Source organism: Rhinoraja longicauda, chromosome 23 (assembly GCF_053455715.1).
Source record: "Rhinoraja longicauda isolate Sanriku21f chromosome 23, sRhiLon1.1, whole genome shotgun sequence".
NCBI classification, from domain to species: Eukaryota; Metazoa; Chordata; class Chondrichthyes; order Rajiformes; family Arhynchobatidae; genus Rhinoraja; species Rhinoraja longicauda.
The window spans coordinates 7,461,635-7,487,335 of NC_135975.1; the positions used below are offsets into that span (position 1 = coordinate 7,461,635).

A 25,701-nucleotide genomic window follows, 5' to 3' on the forward strand; every position below is an offset into this window, starting at 1 on the left:
CATCCAAGAGTCTTTCAAATGCTGTCCACATTAATTATACCTCTGTTAAAATAAATACCAGTGTTTTAATTAAAAGTTGTTAAAACTATTCTCCAATGCACCAAATATTTCTGTCCTAAAGATCAAGGGAAAAAAGGTGAACTGAAACTTTTTTCTTGGCACGTCCTTTTAAATTTTCTCAAGAACACAATTGTAACGGGTGTAGGCCATTGTGCCCTTCAAACCTGTCCGTCATTCAATATCACGCTGATCTGCCTGAGTCCTCAACACCTCTTCTGTGCTAGTTCCGCAGAGCCATCAATTCCCGTGAACTTTCATAAAATGTACCTATTTAAATTGTTCCTATGTTCTCTCTTCCCTCCCCCTCCCCCCTCCATCCCCCCTCCATCCCCCCAAATATTTTGGATTTTTTAAGATTAAAAAAATCTCAGAAAAAAATTGTAGATATCCAATCATCAAACTAAATAACAGGTTGAAGTTAATTGCAACTGTTCTTGAGCACTTAAATGTGTTTTACTGAAAAATCTATTAATGGTGTTATCAAAGCGTGACCAAAAACATTCATTATTAAGATGCAAAAATATAAAATGCAACATTGCACATGATAAACGTGATTGTCTAGTCACAAAAGATAGACACAAAAAGCTGGAGTAACTCAGCGGGTCAGACAACATCTCTGGAGAAAAGAAACAGGTGACGTTTCAGGAGTCACAGAGTCCTGCACTGCTGTGAAACTGCCCACTTGGTTTTGACTTCCTCTGCCACAGCTGCAAACCATTATATATTAATGAGGTCAAGCACTTTATAACTGAAAGATCCCAGATACAGGCCCTCAGATCAAGACCCGACCAAGCGCTTCAGCAAGGATTTTTGAAAATCCAGGTGGGTTGAACTGCAGGTAAGTAGTTATGTCTGGTCCCAGATTATTCTAAATATATCACTTTCCATCTTTTCTCAGATCATTAACATCAAAAAGTGACCAACTGCACCGGATTTGTCCGACAGGACAAACTGTTGGTGTACTTGAATAGCTTGTTAAGCGATAAGAACAGGCAAAACAATCAGTTAGAGTAACTTCTCCAGCAGATTGTTTGTTGCTCTAGATTCCAGCATCCGCAGTCTCTGGTGTCTCTAAATATGAAGCAGATGTTTCTCTGCTACATTTGCATACTTTTGGGACCAATATTATTTGCTGCATTCAGCTGATTCAGCCATTCCCTGACAATAAATTTGCTAAAAGTTTCTTTCTCTGATGGTAGGTGGTCAAGAGTAGACCGAAATGTATCTTTGCATCTACAAATGATTAATTTGAACTTGTCTTGTACACTCTTGTGTTGGGCCTGCCTTCCATGAACTGTTTATTTCTGCACTGTTATTCATAATTGGATGTGGCAGGGCTGAAGCTTTGATCTGAACCATTCATTTTGGGATCACTTAGCTGTATCTGAAACATGTTGCTTTAATTATTCAGTAAACATTTTGTCTTGCAGCTTCACTCGGTCGGTAAATCAATTGCAGGTGCAAACGATGTTTGTCTTGACATATTCACAATAAACCAAGGTTGGTCCACCAGAGATTGGTGGTAATTGGAGTGCAAGAAATATGCAACACCATGTGTTTATGGATTGTGGTGGTAAATAATGATACTGTGACTCATTGTAGTTGGGCCCATTCCACCATCACCTCGATCCGGATCTGCACATCAGCCAGCAAAATGCAGTGTGCACTTTCAAGCTTTTGTATTTCAGACAAATGGGAGCAGGCAGAAGAAGGAATGACGGGGTGGAACAAGTCTTTGCTGTGTTTAGTGTTTTTCAGAGGCAGAGTGAAGTGTAGATGGAATCAATGGTTTGAAATCTGGTCTGTGTGACGGACTGGGCTTTATCTACAACTCTCTGCAATTTCTTGTGGTCTTGGACACTGCCATTCCTAAAGCAAGCTGTGATGCCACCTGGCAGTATGTTTTCTATGGTGCATCTGTAGAAGTTCGTTGGAGTCACTGGAGACATGCTAAATTGCCTCAGTCCCCTCAGGAAGTAGAGGCATTGGTGTGCCTTCGTGGCTGTCACATCTATGGGGTTGGTCCATGACAGATCACTGGCAATATTAACGTTCAAGAACTTGAAGCTCTCAACCTTTTCCACATTTGCACTCTTGATTTGGGCATGTATTTGCTACACCATGCTTCCTGAAATCAATAACTAGCTCCTTCACTTTGCTGACTTTGAAGGAGAAGATACTGTTCTGACACCAGATCACTAAGTTCCCCATCTCCTTCCTGTGCTCCGTCTAGTCATTGTTCATGAGTAGGGCTGAACAGTAGTGTTATCTGCAAGCTTGTAGATTGAATGGAGCTGAATTTGGCCGTAGAGTCATGAGCGCAAGGGAGTATAGTGGGGGACTGAAAACAGGTGAGGAGCACCGGTGTTGAGAGTTATTGTAGAGGAGATTTTGTCACTGATCTCCACTGATTATGATCTGTGACTCAGAAAGTCAAATATCCAGTGGCAGAGGGGTGAGCTGATTCCAAGGTCCCAAAGTTTGGAGAGAAGTTTGAATAAAATTAAAGTGTTGAAGGCAGAGCTATAGTTGATATATAAACATAGCACAAAAAGTAAGGAAATTTGTGTTTGGTAGATTATTTCTTTGTTGTAACAATGCTTCTTGGCAATAAATCTTATACCGTTGGAAAGCCTGTTTATTTCCCTTTTAAATGGTGCCACATTTGTAAGGAACATGCATTTGTGGGATGAGCAGCAGAGCTGAGTATATGGGTTGCGCCCATGAAAAATTTGCCAAATCTTCTCTGCCAATGCCAAACAGCTTATTCTGCTGTTGCTATTGACTCTTGTTTTGAGCTTCTGGTACCCCCAGGTGCTGACAATCAGGTGCCTGATTGGCACCTGATTGGCAGCATCTGAGCATGGGCCCTGCTACTGTGGTCAGTAGGTGTCTGCTCCAAGAATCGGCATGCCACGTTTGACTGATCTGGATAGGGCCCGTGCGATAGGGCAACTTCAAGCTGGTGTTCCGCAAAACCAAGTTGCGGCATTATTTGGAGTGAGCCCTAGTACCATCTCCAAAGTGAAGGCCAAGTTCCATATAACAGGGGATGTCAGAGACAGGCCGCGAAGTGGGCATCCCAAGAAGACGACACCCGAAGAAGACCGTTTCCTCACCTTGTCAGCACTTAGGAACCGTAGGCTGTCTTCTACAGATTTGCAGTCAAGGTTTGCAGGACGATATGGCCGGCGGCTCTCTGCCCAGACAATTCGGAACAGACTGCACGCAGCCGATCTCCGGTCTCATAGGGCTGCCAGGAGGCCTGCCATGACTGCTCTTCACCGTCAGGCCCGTTTGTGCTGGTGTCGGCAACACGTGCACTGGAACCTGAACATGTGGAGGAACGTTATGTTCAGCGATGAGTCCAGATTCTGCCTACGGCAGTTGGATCATAGGGTCAAAGTGTGGAGAAGACGCGGAGAACGCTATGCTGATTACTGCACCGATATAGTAACATCTTTTGGTGGAGGCAGTGTGATGGTGTGGGGCGGCATCTCCCTCACTGGAAAAACGAGGCTTGTCATCATTGGAGGCAATCTCAATGCAGACAGATATCGAGATGAGATTCTGCAACCAGTGGCAATCCCATATCTCCACAGTCTGGGACCAAACTCTATCCTCCAAGATGACAATGCTCGCCCCCACAGAGCAGGGTTTCTCAGAGACTACCTCCAGAATTTGGGAGTGGAGAGGATGGAATGGCCTGCCAGCAGTCCTGACCTCAACCCCATTGAACACTTGTGGGATCAGCTTGGGCGTGCTGTTCGTGCCAGAGTGACCAACACAACCACGTTGGCTGACTTGCGACAAATGCTGGTTGAAGAATGGGATGCCATCCCACAACAGTGTGTGACCAGGCTGGTGACCAGCATGAGGAGGAGGTGCCAGGCTGTTGTGGCTGTGTGTGGTTCTTCCACACGCTTCTGAGGCTCCTGTTTATTAAATGAATAAATTGTTAAATTGCCAATATGTCTTGTTTCTTCAGACTTCAATCATCCAATCCACCAAACAACACCGAACAAGAGTCAATGGCAGAATAAGCTGTTTGGCATTGGCAGAGAAGATTTGGCAGATTTTTCATGGGCGCAACCCACATACTCAGCTCTGCTGCTCATCCCACAAATGCATGTTCCTTACAAATGTGGCACCATTTAAAAGGGAAATAAACAGGCTTTCCACCGGATAAAATTTATTGCCAAGAAGCATTGTTACAACAAAGAAATAATCTACCAAACACAAATTTCCTTACTTTTTGTGCTATGTTTAGTTGATATATAATTATAATAATAATAATAATAATGCATTACATTTATATAGCGCTTTTCAAACACTCAAAGACGCTTTACAGGGATTTCTAGAACATAGAGAAGGGAATAAATAGATAAATAAGTAAACAAACAGAGAAAGGAGACAGAAGGTGAGGTGACCTTCAGTGGTTGAAGGCAGTGCTGAAGAGGTGAGACTTCAGTGATGTTTTGAATGTGGTGAGTGAGGAGGAGTCTCTGACGGTTTGGGGTAGTGAGTTCCATAGGGTGGGAGCAGCGATGGAGAAAGCCCTGTCCCCCCAGGATCTGAGTTTGGTCCGGATTGGGGGGGGGACAGGAGATTGGCAGCAGCAGAGCGGAGGGTGCAGGTGGGAGTGTGCCTGTGGAGGAGGTCAGTCAGGTAGCATGGGGCCAGGTTATGGAGGGCTTTGTAGGTCATGAGGAGGATTTTGTATTGGATTCTCTGGGGGATGGGGAGCCAGTGGAGTTTGTAAAGGACGGGGGTGGTATGGTCACGGATCGGGGAGTGGGTGAGTAGACGGGCAGCGGAGTTTTGAATGTATTGAAGTTTACTGATGATTTATATGGTTAATAAAGGGCCTGTCCCACTTAGGCAATTTTAAGGCGACTGCCGGCGACTAGGCTGTCGACGAACGTTCGCTGGGGTGTCACAGGCATGATCGTGAGGAGTCTTCAATGAATCGTAGCGGATCTCGGCGCGTCGCGGAAAAATATTCCAGATAGAAATTTCTCGGCGACAGCTGGCTTGTCGCCAGGTATCGTAGCTTATTGCGGGCGTTGTCGCATGCTGTCCCCAGATTTGCTAGGTTGTCGCAGATGCATTTAGAAGCACGTAATATTAAATTAAGAAAAGGCATTTGAAGATACCAAAGATAATTTTGTTTTGACCAATTTATTTACCGTCAGGACATTTGACAGGTAGATTGGAGGCGACAGTTTGACGGTCAGGTAAGCGTGGGAATTTCGCGATGTTTCTGAAGACGGTGTAATCTCTTAGCCAGGTGCTAGTTTCACAAAAAAAGTTACTTGTATCGACCTGACTCGGCATTGTCGTGGTGATTGTTGTAGGGTCAAAGAAAATTTTGGCGATCTGCTACGACTTTGACAGTCGCTTTAAAAATCGCGTAACGGCTAGGCCCTTAAATAAGAGTCTAACATAGGAGTCCTTGCTATCTACGTGTTTCAGAGATGAGGGCCAAAGAGATGGTGTCTGCTGTGGACCTGTTGTGACAGTAAGCAAATTGCAGTGGACCAAGGCTGGCTGGGAGGCCGGAGTTAATATGCGCCATCGTAAGTCCCTCGAAGCACTTCACAACGGTGGATGTCAGAGCCAGTAATTGGTAGTCATTAAGGCCAGCTGCCTTACTTTTCTTCGACACCGGGCTGATATAGTCTTTTTGAAGCAGGTGGGGACTTCAGATTGGAGTAGTGAGAGGTTGAAGATGTCTGTGAATACCTCTACCTGTTGATCCACACAGATCCCGAGGATGCAGCCAGGGACTTCATCTGGACCACTTGCTTTTCATCGGGGAGGGAGCCATTGTCACCAGCGAAACTGCTTGTCTTCAATTTGTAGCCCATTATAGCATACAAACCTTGCCACAAACACAATTCTTTCCCAAACATTATTTATTCCCCTTTTTAAAGGTATTATTAAATTGCTTCCATCAGTTTGGTGTGCAGTATAGTTCAAATTGGAACAACGCACTGCAAAATGGTCTTCTCGCCTTTCCATTCTTTTGCTAATTATATTAGATATGTGCTCTTTAGTAAGTGATCTTACTGTCCATGTCCAGTTTCTTTTCTTTATCTTTTTAATATAATTTTGAACACCTCTGATAAATTGCCCCTTCATTTTCATAGCTCTACGGTTAATACTCCAGATACATACTGGAGTTTTCCATCGCTTGTATCAGTCTGGAATCATCTTCCCATCACAACTTAAAACCAAACAGGTTTCCACTGATCATCTACCAAATCACAGTGGCAGATCACAACAAAACTGAGGAAGTTCAACACCAAAGCTCTTTTTCTACCACTCTGCTTAAAACTAAGGATACACCGCCAAGAATTGAAAGTTTTAAAGCATTCCACTGGCAATATGTACTTGCAGTAATAATTCAGTTGCATAATGAGTTGAAAGCACTTCATCTTGACAACTCTGCATACAGCTCATCTGAAAAGGAATCAGCTTGAAACATTCACAATGCAATACAGATATTTTCCAACTTGGAATGGGTTTAATGACAGCTCATTTTGACTAATCCCTGAAGCAGCTGGTCCACCTGAAACCACAGGATCATTACACTAAAATAATATTAGATCGTATTCTTCACATTGCTGAACAATGGATTTTTACATGCACTACTTCACTCAGCGTTTATTAGGATTCAATATGTCAATATATTCACAGCAGGCAGTGAAGAAAGCCAATGGAATGTTGGCCTTCATAACAAGAGGAGTTGAGTATAGGAGCAAAGAGGTCCTTCTGCAGTTGTACAGGGCCCTAGTGAGACCGCACCTGGAGTACTGTGTGCAGTTTTGGTCTCCAAATATGAGGAAGGATATTCTTGCTATTGTGGGCGTGCAAGGTTTACTAGGTTAATTCCCGGAATTTAGAAGGATGAGAGGGGATATTATCGAAACGTATAAGATTATTAAGGGCTTGGACACGTTAGAGGCAGGAAACATGTTCCCAATGTTGGGGGAGTCCAGAACCAGGGGCCACAGTTTAAGAATAAGGGGTAGGCCATTTAGAACAGAGATGAGGAAAAACTTTTTCAGTCAGAGAGTTGTGAATCTGTGGAATTCTCTGCCTCAGAAGGCAGTGGAGGCCAATTCTCTGAATGCATTAAAGAGAGAGCTAGATAGAGCTCTTTAGGATAGCACAGTCAGGGGGTATGGGGAGAAGGCAGGAACGGGATACTGATTGAGAATGATCAGCCATGATCACATTGAATGGCGGTACTGGCTCGAAGGACCGAATGGCCTACTCCTGCACCTATTGTCGAATATGTGATTGCTTGTGACAATACCACTTGAATATGGTTCATATCATTTTGCCTAAATTGGTAAAAAATTAAGGTTTTTTCCCTTCATTTCTTCAATGACTTTCCAAGTCTACTTGCCAACAACTAGGGCGTCTTCAATAAAAAGTCAAATAATGAAACTTCCCATCAAAGTAGTGCTGATGACACAAATTGTAGTATTTTTTTTAAATCCTAATCAGCCAAAGCATATTCTGAAATCTTGAAGTGACCAAAAAACTCCAATTATCCAATAGTTCAATTTTAGGTGACTACAAACCCCCTCTTCTTCTCCCAACCCCCTTTCTTACCACAGTCCCTCCCCTGTGCCGCACCTGGATTTGCATCTATTTCTCCCCTCCTGGATTCACAGAGTTTTTCTGTAAATTTAGGTAGCGTAAGCTTGGTGTTAAATGCCTTCTGATTCACATGGTCTTCTACTTTGGTATTTTCATGCTTACCTGTTTTCATGTACTGGCATATAGATTTTCCAAAATGTTTCTCAATAAGAGCTGGAGTACTCTTTACAAAATAATATTTATACATGATTAAATGTATTTTTAATTGCAAATGGGAGTAGAATATGGGAAAGACACAAAAGGAGTTATTGGTAGCGGCATCAACCACTAATAATTTCCATAAAAAGAACTCTCAACTGGTTAGTGGCTAAGCTAGAAGCCTCTACAACCAAACTCAATACAAATAACTTTCTATTCAAGTTTTATTTTCACTGTCAATTCCATTCCCCAAATACCAGATACCAAAAGTCAGTCAATATATTGAAAAAGGTCATAAGTGACAGGAATAGAATTAGGCCATTTGGCCCATCGAGTCTACTCCGTCATTCAATCTTGGCTGATCTATCTCTCCCTCCTAACCCCATTCTCTTGCCTTCTTCCCCACAACCCCTGAAACCCCATAACTCCCCATAACTCGTGAAAAAGTTGCCCCATCACAAATTTCCAGAATTTTCTTTCTGACGAAGCAACTTAATGGTATTTTATATACACCTTTTCATAAATCAAATAGATCAACTCATTGCTGAAACATAATAATGGATTATTCCTTCTAATTATCCATGGTATTGCCATGAACAGTTATGAGGAGCTGGTAAATACTCAAGGGACAAAGCATTTTGTGAAATGGCCTAAATAGTTTGGTATATCAGATGTAATAAACTTAACGGTGGACCACAAAAACGGGAAGTAGCTCTTGAAGGATAAATTGGTGCACTTATTCTCTGAAATAGTTCTTTCATAAAATACATTTGAAGGGCAATTAAACAAAAGTGATGCCTGTGGATTCTATGATGATTTCTGCCAATGCTTAGTTATATTGCTTTAATGTCAAGTTAGAACAATATATGGTTCAGTTTAACTTAATATATTACGTTCTAATGAAACAGGATGACTTTAATATACCATTTGGGGTACAGTAACTGGTGCATAACTACTTCAGCAGTTTCATTACCATTTCTTTGATTTAAAAGTATTCTATAAATATATCCCTAAAGAAAATCTTTCTCACTTCTATCAATTCCGAAGATAGCAATTTTTGCTAGAATGTAATTCTGTAAATGCCAGAAGTAACCTAGAGCCTTTCTCAATGGTCACATTGATAGGCTATTCAGTTGCATGACTCATCTTGTAATCTGATGTCCAAACAAAAAATTCTATCAAGAGTTACAGTGCAAACTATTTAATAATGGGAGAATCATCGACTAAACTCATCCTGAGCTTTTGGTATATCCTACCTACTATTTTTAAAGATTTTTGAGATTTTTGAGATACAGCGCTGAAACAGGCCCTTCGGCCCACCAAGTCCGCGCCACCCAGCGATCCCCGCACATTAACACTATCCTACACACACTAGGGACATTTTTTACATTTACCCAGTCAATTAACCTACATACCTGTACGTCTTTGGAGTGTGGGAGGAAACCGAAGTTCTCGGAGAAAACTCACGGGGAGAACGTACAAACTCCGCTCAGACGGCGCCCGTAGTCAGGATCGAACCTAAGTCTCCGGCGCTGCATTCGCTGTAAGGTAGCAACTCTACCGCTGCGCCACCGTGCCCTAATGATACCCTACTGCAGTGATCATTAGATGATCAGGGACGTTGTTGAATTCTCCCCAGTTTAATTAAGGGGGATAAATATAAAGTGCAATAATAAAACCACTGTGATAAGTTAACACTACAGACAGACACAATAAACAGACATATTAAATCTTTCTGTTTGTAAAAAGTAGCTTGGAAGCAAGGGTGGTGCATTGCTTCTCTTTGTAAATTTTGTTCTTTGTTATTCAGGGCCATAAAGAATTCTGCAAGGCAAAAAGGATTCTTGCTGCCACCCAGCTGAGTTCAGCTAACAGTGCAGAAAGGAAATATAATCTGAATCTACAACTCAGTATGATTAGGCTAGGAATTGCTTTTACCAAAAGAGATCACTGAGGGAGTTCGCTTCAACACATTTCTTGAAGGGAATTAAATTCAAAAACAGAATGTCTGAAACTGGATCTTGACATTCATCAAAATCTCATCATGCTTTTCCAAATGCAACTTTTGTGCAATGGTAAAGTTCGGGAAAGGCAAACTTATTTAAAAACAAATTCTTCAAGATTAAATGAGGGACCTTCCATCTCTTTCACAGCCAGATTCTCGTAAAGATCTAAAAGGCATCTTTATCCTTATTTTAATTTATTTCACTCAATAAAGGCATTGAAAATCTTACTTGCAAAAAAATATATACATATTGAAGCCCAGCATGCATCTTTTCCCAGTTGGAGAAACCAACTGCAGATCTGCAATCAGGAGAAATGTTTACAAACCTTTTCAGTCAATCATACAAGCAAACAATCCCACTCGACAGATTCGTTATAGCACCACCACTATGGTTTCACTTATCAACATGCAAATTGCTTGTCAGAGCAGGAATTGAAAAAGTATACAAACCAATGCTAATTCAGCAGTAATTAAGGTCAAATTACAACCAATGGAGTAAAAACAATAAAAGGTCATTTTGCCTCCCAGTAGACTGATGGTGCCATTCTAGGCATTACAAAATGCTGGAGTAACTCAGCAGGTCAGGCAGCATCTAGGAGAGAGGGAATGGATGACGTTTCAGGTCGAGACGTGCCATTCTAGGGAATCAGTGGAATGGGGTTCATAATTTAACATTAAACTTCAAGTAATACCTGAATGATTTCCTTATCAAAGTTTACAATTCACAAACCAGCAAACAGATCAGTAAGCGAAGACTGTCAGTATACTTACTGTGTGCTTGGATTTCAGCCGCTCCTCCTCAGTCAATGACATCTCCCGCAACACAGCTTTTACAAGGCTATCATTTGAGGCATCACGCTCACGGTCAAGAATTTTGCCGATCTCATCGTGAACATAGCGTTTATCATGTTCAAGCCTGTATTTCAAAACAAGGACAGAAAAATGCACAATCACTTTAGGGCACAACAATATCAAGGGCTATCATAAGTTGTGTTCAGGTACTGCAGTTTCAAACCCAATGGCTCGACCAGTAACCAAAAGAAATGCTTGCAACCATCTTTAATCAATCATACCAATTAAACAATCTGAATTAACCTCCCAGAATCAGCAGCATCACAGAATCCATCTGACGTAGCTGATGTCACATAAGATTCAGTAAACAACGGCATGTATCAGACACAACAATGGCTGTAGTACATCTTAGCTGAAGTACTTAAAAACTTACTCAAAACCATTTGCTCAACCTGCAAACCAATTCCAGTGCACCAATTATGCAACTATAAAAGTCTACCATCATCAAATCCTGATGGCAATTATTGTTGGAAAATACAGACAACATTGCCAGTACAACTCAAGTCCAGAACATAATTGAGTTTTAAAAAATATACAAACAGGCAACTTTTCTTCCAGTATGAAGGATGACCATTGTTCCTATGTGGTCCACTTCCAGATTGAATGATACTAGGTCGTAAGAACTTGAAGAGGGAGAGGGAGAAGGGAAAATCGGAGGTGTCAGTATTACAGTATGGCAAAGGGGATTACAGAGGCATGAGGCAGGAGTTGGCCAAAATTGACTGGAAGGAGGCCCTAGCAGGGAAGACTGTGGAGCAGCAATGGCAGGTATTCCTGGGAATAATGCAGAAGTTGCAGGATCAATTTATCCCAAAGAGGAGGAAAGATTCTAAGGGGAGTAAGAGGCACCCGTGGCTGACAAGGGAAGTCAAGGACACCATAAAAATAAAAGGGAAGAAGTATAACATAGCAAAGAAGAGTGGGAAGCCAGAGGATTGGGACTCTTTTAAGGAGCAACAGAAGATAACTAAAAAGGCAATACGGGGAGAAAAGATGAGGTACGAGGGTAAACTAGCCAATAATATAAAGGAGGATAGTAAAAGCTTTTTTAGGTATATGAAGAGGAAAAAAATAGTCAAGCCAAATGTGGGTCCCTTGAAGACAGAAGCAAGGGAATTTATTATGGGAAACAAGGAAATGGCAGAAAAGTTGAACCGGTACTTTGGATCTGTCTTCACTGAGGAGGATACAAACAATCTCCCAGATGTTCTAGTGGCCAGAGATCCTAGGGTGACAGAGGAACTGGAGGAAATCCACATTAGGCAAGAAAAAGTTTTGGGTAGACTAATGGGACTCAAGGCTGATAAATCCCCAGGGCCTGATGGCCTGCATCCCAGGGTGCTTAAGGAGGTGGCTCTAGAAATTGTGGACGCATTAGTGATTATTTTCCAATGTTCTATAGATTCTGGGTCAGTTCCTGTGGATTGGAGGGTAGCTAATGTTATCCCACTTTTCAAGAAAGGAGGTAGAGAGAAAACAGGAAATTATAGACCAGTTAGTCTGACATCAGTGGTGGGGAAGATGCTGGAGTCAATTATAAAAGACGAAATTGCGGAGCATTTGGATCGCAGTAACAGGATCGTTCCGAGTCAGCATGGATTTACGAAGGGGAAATCGTGCTTGATTAATCTACTGGAATTTTTTGAGGATGTAACTAGGAAAATTGACAGGGGAGAGCCGGTGGATGTGGTGTACCTCGACTTTCAGAAAGCCTTCGACAAGGTCCCACATAGGAGATTGGTGGGCAAAATTAGAGCACATGGTATTGGTGGAAGGGTACTGACATGGATAGAAAGTTCGTTGACAGACAGAAAGCAAAGAGTGGGGATAAATGGGTCCCTTTCAGAATGGCAGGCAGTGACTAGTGGGGTACCGCAAGGCTCGGTGTTGGGACCGCAGCTATTTACCATTAGCAAATTTGCCGATGATACAAAGCTAGGTGGCAGTGTGAACTGTGAGGAAGATGCTATGAGGTTGCAGGGTGACTTGGACAGGTTGTGTGAGTGGGCGGATGCATGGCAGATGCAGTTTAATGTGGATAAGTGTGAGGTTATCCACTTTGGTGGTAAGAATAGGATGACAGATTATTATTTGAATGGTGTCAAGTTAGGAAATGGGGACGTACAACGTGATCTGGGTGTTTTAGTGCATCAGTCACTGAAAGGAAGCATGCAGGTACAGCAGCCAGTGAAGAAAGCCAATGGAATGTTGGCATTCATAACAAGAGGAGTTGAGTATAGGAGCAAAGAGGTCCTTCTGCAGTTGTACAGGGCCCTAGTGAGACCGCACCTGGAATACTGTGTGCAGTTTTGGTCTCCAAATTTGAGGAAGGATATTCTTGCTATTGAGGGCGTGCAGCGTAGGTTTACAAGGTTAATTCCCGGAATGGCGGGACTGTCATATGTTGAAAGACTAGAGCGACTAGGTTTGTATACACTGGAATTTAGAAGGATGAGAGGGGATCTTATCGAAACGTATAAGATTATTAAGGGGTTGGACATGTTAGAGGCAGGAAACATGTTCCCAATGTTGGGGGAGTCCAGAACCAGGGGCCACAGTTTAAGAATAAGGAGTAGGCTATTTAGAACAGAGATGAGGAAAAACTTTTTTAGAGTTGTGAATCTGTGGAATTCTCTACCTCAGAGGGCAGTGGAGGCCAATTCTCTGAATACATTCAAGAGAGAGCTAGATAGAGCTCTTAAGGATAGCGGAGTCAGGGGGTATAGGGAGAAAGCAGGAACGGGGTACTGATTGAGAATGATCAGCCATGATCCCATTGAATGGCGGTGCTGGCTCGAAGGGCCGAATGGCCTACTCCTGCACTATTGTCTATTGTCTATTGAACTTCACTGAAAAAGTGATGAATTTAGTTTCATTTAAAAAATTGGTTTAATTTTATTTAAGTTACATTCTTTTAGTTTTGTTGCCATAAATTAGAGATGAATAATATAGCCTTATAGCACCAAGTTAATTGGATAACCAGTGAAACGTGTTAAATAAAGTCAGGTATCTTAAGGTAGTAACAAGGAACTGCAGATGCTGGTTTAGACAAAAGGACACAAAGTGCTGGAGTAATTCCATGGGTCAGGCAGCATCTCTGGAAAACATGGATAGTAACCCAGTCTGAAGAAGCACCCTGATCCGAAACATCACCTATCCATGTTCTCCAGAGATGCTATCTAACCTGCTGAGTTACTCCAACACTTTGTATCCTCAGGTGCTGTTAATCGAGAATACAAATTGTGACCCCACCGAAAAATGTTTAATACTTGGGTTCTGAGTGGAGCATCTACCAAGTATGAACTTTGACGAAGAGATTTCAGTGTGGCCCAACAAATAGTGACATTAGGGCATTTAGAGCTGAGGAGGGTCAAAACAAAGGGTATGTTATTTAGGACTGAAGCGAAGCAGTCAAGATTGTCAAGGAGCTGAGGGAAAATACAGGAGAAGCAACATGGTGCATTCCTGTTTGCCTGGCCTGATCACCTCCGGTCCCATCAGTGGCCACAAGTCACTGTGAGCTGCCGCCAGTTTAGGGGGTTAATGATCAGAGCATCAGGAAGAAACATGGTGAAGCATCTGCAAGTAGAGAAGATTGAACCAGCGAATAATTTCACAAAATGCTGAGAAAAAAAATCTGAGACTGGTAGAAACTGAGTGCAAGACCCTTCTTTCTTTTCTGAACTCTTACGTAACATACTTCTCGCTTTTTATTCAATTAATGATGGTGGCCATAAGTCATATACAAACTCCATCTTTAGCCTGTGATGGAGGAAGTGGATGTGCCACAACCCAAGACCTGTTCTGGTGTTCAAGCATTAATCTCAGTCAGGTAACTTTTTCCACATTTTGTAATGTTACAGCCTTATTTTAAAATGGATTAAATTCTTTTTTTTGTCATCAATCCACACACAATACCCCAGAATGAAGAAACAAAATCAGGTGTTTAGAAATTTTTGCAAAGTAATTAAAAAGAAATAACTGAAATATCACATTTAAATAAGTATTCAGACCCTTTGCTATGACACTCAAAATTGAGCTTAGGTTCATCCCGTTTCCATTAATTATCCTTGAGATGTTTCTGGAACTTGATTAGAGTCCATCAATGTTAAATTAAATTGATTGGACATGATTTGGAAAGGCACACACCTGTCTATATAAGGTCCCACAGTTGACAGTGCATGTCAGAGCAAAAACCAAGCCATGAAGACGAAGGAATTGTCCGTAGACCTCCAAGACAGGATTGTGTCGAGAAATAGACCTGGGGAAGGGTATAAAACAATTTCTGCAGCATTGCAGGTCCTGAAGAACACAGTGGCCTCCTTTCATTCTTAAATGGAAAAACTTTGGAACTACCAGGACTCTTCATAGAGCTGGCCGCCTGGCTAAACTGAGCAATCGGGGGAGAAGGCCCTTGGTCAGGGAGGTGACCAAGAACCCGATGGTTACTCTGACAGAGCTCCAGAGTTCCTCTGTGAAGATGGGAGAACCTTCCAGAAGAACAACTATATATGCAGCATTCCACCAATCAGGCCTTTATGGTAGAGTAGCCAGATGGAAGCCACTCCTCAGTAAAGGGCACATGACAGCCTGCTTGGAATTTACCAAAAGGCACCTAAAGGACTCGCAGACCATGAGAAACAAGATTCTCTGGTCTGATGAAACCAAGATTGAACTCTTTGGCCTGAATGCCAAGCGTCACGTCTGGAGGAAACCAGGCATCGCTCATCACCTGGCCAATACCATACCTACGGTGAAGCATGGTGGTGGCAGCATCATGCTGTGGGGATGTTTTTCAGTGCCAGGAACTGGGAGATTAGTCAGGATCGAGGGAAAGATGAACGGAGCAAAGTACAGAGAGATCCTTGATGAAAACCTGCTCCAGAGCATTCTGGACCTCAGACTGGGGCGGAGATTCACCTTCCAACAGGACAACGACCCTAAGCACACAGCCAAGACAACGCAGGAGTGACTTCGTGACAAGTCTGTGAATGTCCTTGAGTGGCCCATTCAGAGCCCGGACTTGAACCCGATCGAACAACTCTGGAGGGACCTGAAAATAGTTGTGCATCGACGCTCCTCCAACCTGACAGAGCTTGAGAGGATCTGCAGAGAAGAATGGGAGAAATTACCCAAATACAGGTGTGCCAAGCTTGTAGTGTCATACCCAAGAAAACCTGAGGCTGTAATCGCTGTCAAAGGTGCCTCAACAAAGTACTGAGTAAAGGGTCTGAATTCTTATGTAAATGCGATATTTCAGTTATTTCTTTTTAATTACTTTGCAGAAATTTCTAAACACCTGTTTTCGCTTTTTTATTATGGGGTATTGTGTGTAGATTGATGATTTAAAAAAAATTAATCCATTTTAAAATAAGGCTGTAACGTAACAAAATGTGGAAAAAGTGAAGGGCTCTGAATACTTTCTGAATGCACTGTAATAGATGCATTTGGACAGCATACTTCTCATCTAACTCTTACTTAAAATTACTATTCCCCTGAATAACTGTGTGTCTCGACCATACCAGTTCACATTGTAACAATTAATGACATGGAGTAACTTGGTCAACTAGAAGACTTCAGCACTTCATGTCTAAGTGCACCTATTTTCAAAGAATTATGGGCCATTAATTGCTCTACCAAAGAAGTTGAACCAGCACAACTCAAACAGCACACAAACTTGAAGGCCACTTATTGTCAATTGCTAAATGGATGGAGGATAATGTTGTGACACATCTATTAATTAACTATCAGTCCATTTTCATTAACATTTTAATTAACTCAAAGAATCATGACTGCTTGGAAATCGTGCATAGAACTATCATTTCCGAGTCAGGAACACGACAATGGCCAACACTTCAGGCAGTGCAGCGCAGAGAGGGTGTTACATTTATGTATTGCAAACTGAACAACAATCTGTTCAGATGGATGATGGGCTTTGGCTCTGTCTCACTGCACCAATGACCCAGGTTTGATCCTGACCTTGGGTGCTGTCTGCATGGAGCTTGCACGTTCATGCTGTGATAACATGGGTTTCTTCCGAGTGCTCCAGTTTAACCCTAACCCAAATCCCAAAGATGGCGGGGTTAATTGGCCTCTGTAAACTTTGAATAATGTGTAGGAAATGGAAGTGGGTTAGCATAGAGCTCTTATGAACGGGTGATCACTGGTCGGTGTGGACTTGGTGGGCCGAAGGGCCTGGTTCCATGCTGTATCTTTCAATCATTTCAAACAATAAAAATAAAATCACATTATAAACATAGCACAAAAAGTAAGGAAATTTGTGTTTGGTAGATTATTTCTTTGTTGTAACAATGCTTCTTGGCAATAAATCTTATACCGTTGGAAAGCCTGTTTATTTCCCTTTTAAATGGTGCCACATTTGTAAGGAACATGCATTTGTGGGATGAGCAGCAGAGCTGAGTATATGGGTTGCGCCCATGAAAAATTTGCCAAATCTTCTCTGCCAATGCCAAACAGCTTATTCTGCTGTTGTTATTGACTCTTGTTTTGAGCTTCTGGTACCCCCAGGTGCTGACAATCAGGTGCCTGATTGGCACCTGATTGGCAGCATCTGTGAGCATGGGCCCTGCTACAGTGGTCAGTAGGTGTCTGCTCCAAGAATCGGCATGCCACGTTTGACTGATCTGGATAGGGCCCGTGCGATAGGGCAACTTCAAGCTGGTGTTCCGCAAAACCAAGTTGCGGCATTATTTGGAGTGAGCCCTAGTACCATCTCCAAAGTGAAGGCCAAGTTCCATATAACGGGGGATGTCAGAGACAGGCCGCGAAGTGGGCGTCCCAAGAAGACGACACCCGAAGAAGACCGTTTCCTCACCCTGTCAGCACTTAGGAACCGTAGGCTGTCTTCTACAGATTTGCAGTCAAGGTTTGCAGGACGATATGGCCGACGGCTCTCTGCCCAGACAATTCGGAACAGACTGCACGCAGCCGATCTCCGGTCTCATAGGGCTGCCAGGAGGCCTGCCATGACTGCCCTTCACCGTCAGGCCCGTTTGCGCTGGTGTCGGCAACACGTGCACTGGAACCTGAACATGTGGAGGAACGTTATGTTCAGCGATGAGTCCAGATTCTGCCTACGGCAGTTGGATCATAGGGTCAAAGTGTGGAGAAGACGCGGAGAACGCTATGCTGATTGCTGCACCGATACAGTAACATCTTTTGGTGGAGGCAGTGTGATGGTGTGGGGCGGCATGTCCCTCACTGGAAAAACTAGGCTTGTCATCATTGGAGGCAATCTCAATGCAGAGAGATATCGAGATGAGATTCTGCAACCAGTAGCAATCCCATATCTCCACAGTCTGGGACCGAACTCTATCCTCCAAGATGACAATGCTCGCCCCCACAGAGCAGGGTTTCTCAGAGAATACCTCCAGAATTTGAGAGTGGAGAGGATGGAATGGCCTGCCAGCAGTCCTGACCTCAACCCCATTGAACACTTGTGGGATCAGCTTGGGCGTGCTGTTCGTGCCAGTGACCAACACAACCACGTTGGCTGACTTGCGACAAATGCTGGTTGAAGAATGGGATGCCATCCCACAACAGTGTGTGACCAGGCTGGTGACCAGCATGAGGAGGAGGTGCCAGGCTGTTGTGGCTGTGTATGGTTCTTCCACACACTACTGAGGCTCCTGTTTATTAAATGAATAAATTGTTAAATTGCCAATATGTCTTGTTTCTTCAGACTTCAATCATCCAATCCACCAAACACCGAACAAGAGTCAATGGCAGAATAAGCTGTTTGGCATTGGCAGAGAAGATTTGGCAGATTTTTCATGGGCGCAACCCACATACTCAGCTCTGCTGCTCATCCCACAAATGCATGTTCCTTACAAATGTGGCACCATTTAAAAGGGAAATAAACAGGCTTTCCAACGGTATAAGGTTTATTGCCAAGAAGCATTGTTACAACAAAGAAATAATCTACCAAACACAAATTTCCTTACTTTTTGTGCTATGTTTATATTTTTAAGACAAGTAGGCATGCTCTTCTGGTGCCTGGACATATCTTTCTAAACCAATGTTAACCAAAGAGATTTCCCAATTATTTATCTCATCACTGTCAGCCTTGACTGTGTGTAAATTGACAGCTGCATTTTCTGAATAACAATACTACGGCTCAAGTGTATTTAACCAGCAAAAAGTGATTTGAGTTATCTTTATCAATTAAAATGTTGATAAATCTTTCTGCTCTTATAAATATTTTGTGTGATTTGCTTTGTCTTAAGAGGATCCTCTCCTTACAAAACATTTTTGAAAGATATGCATGGATCCATGAGTACAAAGTGATGTAACATATTTAAATGCTTTCACTGAGTAATCTGTCCAGTACTTTGTAATATTAATGGATGTGAAATGCACTATTTAAACCTTATTTTAATATTTAATGAGCAAGTTAAGTGCCTTTCTAAATTGAAGCTTGGTATTTTTGCTTCAGTTTAAATCGCAGGAGAATAGATCAGATCTCAGGGAATCAAACAGCTCAATAAAACTATTTCCCACTTGCTGATAAATAAACAAAGGAAATGAAGAAACAGTCAAGCTATTGAAATCCAAAGCATGAAAAAAGCGTAAGCGCTTTTCCAAATATCTATATATATAACAAACTCTCATCTTGTATGCGTGTATGTTCCCGAAATGCAACCAAAACGGTACACGATAGCACAACAATTTTAGGGGCACCTTACACACTATTCGCCTGCGGTGTACAGTATCAAGTTTCGTTCAAATTGTTGCGCTCTCGTGTACCGTTTTGGCTGTAGTTCAGACACATCCCCCATAAAATAAACATTGCCATTTTGATCTAATACTTCCGCATTCATCTTGCGTCACAACGGGAACCCAACGTGGCCGTCGCGCCTGTGCAGTGCACTCCCACTTCCCGGGTCTGGGAATGAAGTTGATGCTCAACAAATGCTCTTTTTCTTAGTCTAATTTTAAATTATCAACTGAGACACCGGCATTCTTTAGTTGCTTCTCTTTATTTATCTGCATTGCTAAACCCAGCCCTTTTAAATTGAGTGAAAAACTTATGCCGAAGTTAAATTTACCCACGCAATTGGTGAGAGCATGTTTACAGATACTAGACTTTCAAAAACTAATTTGAAAGAATGTTGATATAAATGGAGCTGATGATGAAACCAAAGGAAGAGGTTAAAGTGTGTCAAATAGAATTTGAATTATAGAGTTTTCAAGCATAGAAACAGATTGCACAGCATCATGGCAGTGCTACTAACTAGTTTTTGGAAATTAAAAGGTAGGTCAGAATTTAAATGTAGATTGGTCCTGTGCAAACTATGCACTATTGAACTGACAATGAAAAAATCCTCTATTTATATGCACCTGAACGCAACTTTAAAACTGTTATCTCATCTCATTTCAGAACATCTTGTTATATCCCGCAACTTCTATTGATAAAAGCATACTTGTTCTCCATTTGCCATTCTTAGATAATGAAAAACCGTTAAATGCAGAATAATTATGTCAAATTACCAAAATTCTTCCCAACTAATGTTACTAAATTCAGATTTAATGGGTTACCCATCTCATCTGTGACTTTTATTTAGCTTCATATGCAGAAAAGTGTTGCTTTTACTTAGATAACAATACAGGAGACTTCAAACGGCTGGACGCAGAAACGTTGAGTCATATCATTCCCACTTCACTGAGAATCTGTATGAAATTCATTTCCCCACAACCATCCTGCAACAAATACAGATTTGGAGGATAAAACTGGACACTAATGGTTGCTCTTTACATCACAATTTGAATGATTATACAAAATAATTTCTATTCACAATAATGGTGAAGTTTAAAGAAAAGTCAAAGCAGTTTTTGCCTGGAGGCTGGAGAAAAGCAAAGGGTGAATCCCTCTCGGCATAATTCTTCAGCTTCCATCACTAATCAGCCATATGCACAAAACTTGATGGTGAGTGTGAAAATGAAACTCTGTGCAGACAATGAAAATGTATAATCCACAGATCATTAGTCCATGCAATAAAAATTTCAAAGCTAAAAGCTGATGCTGAAACACTATTACATGGGCTCATTATTTTCTGTTAAACTGATTCTTATATATATAAAATGAATATTAATAACTCAAGTATCAAGTTTTAGGCATTATCGATTCAAAATTTTCATTTTTTACGAGTGTCCCCGGAAGGGATTTCCTTTACATAATGAGGCTCATTTATCCTATTTTTTCTGCTTTCTGTTGAAACATATTTAACTGAACCAACATTCATATGCATGAATGAGAACCTTGCACTGCACTTTGCGGATATCATTTTTTCCAATTTTAATGTATGCATCACAAACATATCTAATTTGGAGGGATCTTTTCAAATTAAATTTTCAGGTCATGGAGCCTTAATTCCATTGGTTTTAGTGAACTTTTTATATTGCCCACTGTACAAAGCAGCAATGAACAAATTAGTCGGCCTCTGCATCATCATAATCATAATAGTACTTTATTAGCCAAGTATGTTTTACAAACAACTTATTATAGGAGTAGTATTAGGCCATTCGGCCCATCGAGTCTGCTCCGCAATTCAATCATGGCTGATCTCTGCCTCCTCATCCCATTTTCCTGCCTTCTCCCCATAACCCGTGACAATCTAATCAAGAATTTGTCTATCTCGGCCTTAAAAATATCCACTGGATTGGCCTCCACAGCCCTCGTGGTGTTGTGTTCCACAGATTAACTACGCTCTGACTGTTCCTCCTCATCTCCTTTCTAAAAGAACACGATCTTTCATTCTGAGGTTATGACCTCTGGTCATAGACTCTCCCACCAGTGGAAACATCCTCCCACTTCTGTACCTCGTCTGATTGGCGGGGGGGAGAAGAGGGAGTGACCAAGGTGAGATTCGTTCTTGATTATACTGGTGGCCTTGCCGAGGTAGCATGAAGTGTAGATTAAGTAAATAGAATGGAGGTTGGTTTGCGTGATGGTCTGGGCTGCATCGAACATTCTCTGCAATTTCTTGCGGTCTTGGATGGTGCTGTTCCCAAACCATGCTGTGATGCGCCACGATAAAATGCTTTCTACAGCGCATCTGTAGAAGTTGGTGAGAATTGTGGCAGGCCATTTTTCCTTGGAAGTTTCCTGTTAACCATTTTCAATAGTTGATAGGTTGCCATTAAAATTAATTAGAAACTCTTTACTTCTGTTCTGCATTGAATACATTATTGTCTTTGCTGGATTCTCACCTGGGAGTTAAAAATAAACAGTGTTCAAGCTCATCTATGAAGAATAGATCAGCATGTTATGAGCCCATTAGCTACTGGCATCAAATGACTCAACGAGTGCCAATGGAAGAGGAAGGATAAAAAGATGGAAAAGAGAAAATGCAGAAGTATAAATAAACTGATAACACAGTTATTAGAATTACGAATTGTTCATGGGGAGAAATCCCATTGTGATAGTTTACATTTATAGCTGCATTTATATGTATGCATATAATTAGCCCTACATGTAATCCCAATTAATTTAACTCAAACAATTCTGTACTATATCACAGTCTCCTAAATAAGGTATATGGTAGAAAGTTTTAAAGCTTAGAAATGTAAAGAACCAGTAATAAATCTGGAATCATTCCTTCAAATGGTATCAGAGCAGTCAAAGGCTGAGTATCCTTCCGTATGAGTTAGCTCTTGACAATTCCAAAACATTTTTAGCATCTCCGTGTTACAAATCAGAAGTGTGATGAAATACTCTCCATATCCCAGGATGATTGAAACTCCAACAAGAGTGAACAAACTCAACACTATCCTGAATACCTCTGTCCTGCTCATTTTATATCCATCCATCACCTTAAACAGGTATTTTATCACCAGTGTACAATGGCTGTATTGCACTCAGATCCTCGCCTAGGCTGCACCAATCCACCAAATCGCACGCTATGCAATATACGAAAGTGACCTCCAGCTACCCTCTGGGTAAGAAATGCCAGGCTTGCCAGATAACCACATGATGTAATTTGAAAATATAAATTTATCGTTCAAAGCTTTAAAGGTGCCAGGGTGAAATGGTTATAAATGACTTGCGTTTGTAGCTCGGTAGGTAGTAGAAACATAGAAACATAGAAAATATGTGTAGGAGGAAGCCATTTGGCCCTTCGAGCCAGCACCGCCATTCATTGTGATCATGGCTGATCATCCACAATCAGTAACCTGTAACCTTCTCCCCATATCCCTTGAGCTCTATCTAACTCTCTTTTAAATCCATCCAGTGAATTGGCCTCCACTGCCTTCAGTGGCAGAGAATTTCACAAATTTACAACTCTGGGTGAAAAAGTTTCTTCTCACCTCAGTTTTAAATGGCCTCCCCTTTATTCTTAGACTGTGGGCCCTGGTTCTGGACTCCCCAACATTGGGAACATTTTTCCTGCATCTAGCTTGCCAAGTCCTTTAAGAATTATATATGTTTCTATAAGATCCCCTCTCATCCTTCCAAATTCCAGTGACTACAAGCCCAGACAACCCATTCTTTCATCATATGTCAGTCCCGCCATCCGGGAATTAATCTGGTGAACCTACCCTACACTCCCTCATTAGCATTAATGTCCTTCCTCAAATACGGAGACCTAAATTGCACACAATACTCCAGGTGTGGTCTCACCAGGGCCCACTAGCCACTGCCGTGTACCATCACCGATGCCAGCATCTTTTGTCCACCCATTTGCAATGTTCAGATGGTAGCGGTAAGATACCTTCTTAAAGTGTTGCAGTTCCTCCAGCAAAGTATTCTCACAGACCTGTTGGGTTGGGTGTTCCAGGATTTACACTCAAACTTGTTTAATAGCTGTAATTGCTGACATTCTTCAAGGGAGTTATTTAGGAAAGACCGAAACCAGGTCATACAAATAATTTATTCCAGTATTCTATAACAAAAAGAACTTGTGCAAGACAGCATCACATTCAAAATAAGAAAGCTGCCTTTGAAGGAAGTCAACAAAAATACAAATGTAGCTGACTAGAATCTTCTGTTGCTTCTGCAAAAGGTTTGTGGGTAGTAATTGACAAAACAATTATTCCATCAAATTACTTATGGAATCACCCACAAAACTGTTAATATTTAAAAAGCAAAGTGAAAATCTAAATGTTACATGCTTTAAATTGTGTTTCTGCAACCTGCATTTTTACTGCTGAACCTGATTGGGAATTCTTTTACTGCTGACCAATTTAACATTTTCAGATACAACACTGCTGAACCTATGGCTATTTGGGTCAATTCAGTGTGAAATAATCATCACAAACCAATTTGAGAACCAAGTTCAAGTACTTTCCCAAGTGATTGCCTTCCTCTGTTTAAATGCAGAGAACCACTCATCTGCAAAGTAGGTTCTGTTGCAAATTTTCTTCAGCTACATGTTCCATTTTAGATGTGTGTGTTGCTCTGCTGGGTCAGAGAAAATTCACGAGCAGAACTCAGTGCAGTCACAGTTACACAACAATGACCAGACACAGAGCTCGTCTCCAAGTTTATGAGGCATAGCACCATCTGCTGCTGTTTCCAGCTGCCTCCTCACTAGAAAGATGAATCCTGCCTATTACATGGAATCATTTACTGACACATTTGCAGAACACCAAATCCCTGGAAAATTTAATCCCTCTCGTTTGTGGCTTGCATCGGTTAATTGGGTTGTTCATCACATGCAGCAAAGCCTCCTCCATTCCATTTCACCTTGATTCTGGTGATACGAGAATCTTTGGATTCACTTTTCTCTTAAACACAGCTTCCATAAATCTTCTTTGTTGTCTTGATTTAGTGAACGGCACAATTGTCATGGGATTAAAATACATTGTTTGCAACAATTGCATCTAATCAACAGCAATGATGAATCTTCACAAATATCAACTCTATTTTAACACCAATTTGACTAGGCAACAGAGAATCAACTAAAGAAGTCCGAGAGTAACACAGTGTGGAAACAGGCCCTTCAGCCCAATTTGCTCACACCGGTCAACATATCCCAGCTACACTTGTCCCATCTGCCAGCATTTGGTCCATATCCCTCCCAACCTGTCCTATCTATCCATGTACCTGTATAACTGTTTCTTAAATGTTGGGATAGTTCCTGCCTCAACTAACTCCTCTGGCAGCTTATTCCATACATGCACCACCCTTTGTGTGAAAAAATTACCCTTCAGATTCCTATTAAATCTTTTCACCTTCACCTTAAACCTATGTCCTCTGGTTTACGATTCTTCTACTGTGGGCATATCACCCCTCATCCTCCTGCACTCCAAGGAATAGAATCCCAGCCTACTCAACCTCTGCCTATAGCTCAGACCCTCTAGTCCTGGCAACATCCTCGTAAATCTTCTCTGTCGTGAGAGAAAGCTGATTTCTTCAACCTTCAGATTCCAAAAACATTTAAGTTGATTTCAGTTGAGTTTTTCTTTATTTTGTATAAAATTTATAACCAATAAACACTGCACACCCTGTATTATCATAAAAATGCTCCCCTGATCCTGGCACAAATTCTATTCCTATAAATCATGTCATTCATCTTGAAATAAGAACACCGATGCCAGGAAGTTATCTATTGACGACAGGTCATCTTCAGCACTGTAATATTGAGTAAGCTCATCTGTACTTTTCTAGACCTTGGCCTTAGGGCTACCATTGGCAATTAGCTTCTGGATTTCCTGACTGGCAGACCTCAGTTGGGTTGAGAAGATTTGGCATGCCCACAAGGAATCTTTCAACCTGTCACTAGGGAAATATTCTGACATGGCAACTGCTCTGTTCACGACCATATGAATTTACAAAGAGCGATGAACATTGCCCAGTCCATCAGAGGCTCATTATTTCCTTCCATCCAGTATATTTTCACTGTGCGTGGCCAGGAAGTCTGCAAGTATCAAGGATGCCCACCCCCTAGCCTTTCCCCTTTCTCTCTTCTACATTTTGGGAGAAGATACAAGAGCTTAAAAGCCCTGATATC

At 41.7% G+C, this 25,701-nt stretch overlaps 1 protein-coding gene across 1 annotated transcript in view; it reads right to left on the minus strand.

Annotated features, from left to right (window-relative positions):
- The window catches only part of chchd3a (coiled-coil-helix-coiled-coil-helix domain containing 3a), a 233,628-nt gene that overhangs the window by 130,923 nt on the left and 77,004 nt on the right, over positions 1 to 25,701 (minus strand). Inside the window, exon 4 of the mRNA XM_078420115.1 lies at positions 10,649 to 10,793. Within this exon, the coding sequence (XP_078276241.1) occupies positions 10,649 to 10,793 (145 nt within the window). The remainder of the gene's footprint in view (positions 1 to 10,648; positions 10,794 to 25,701) is intronic.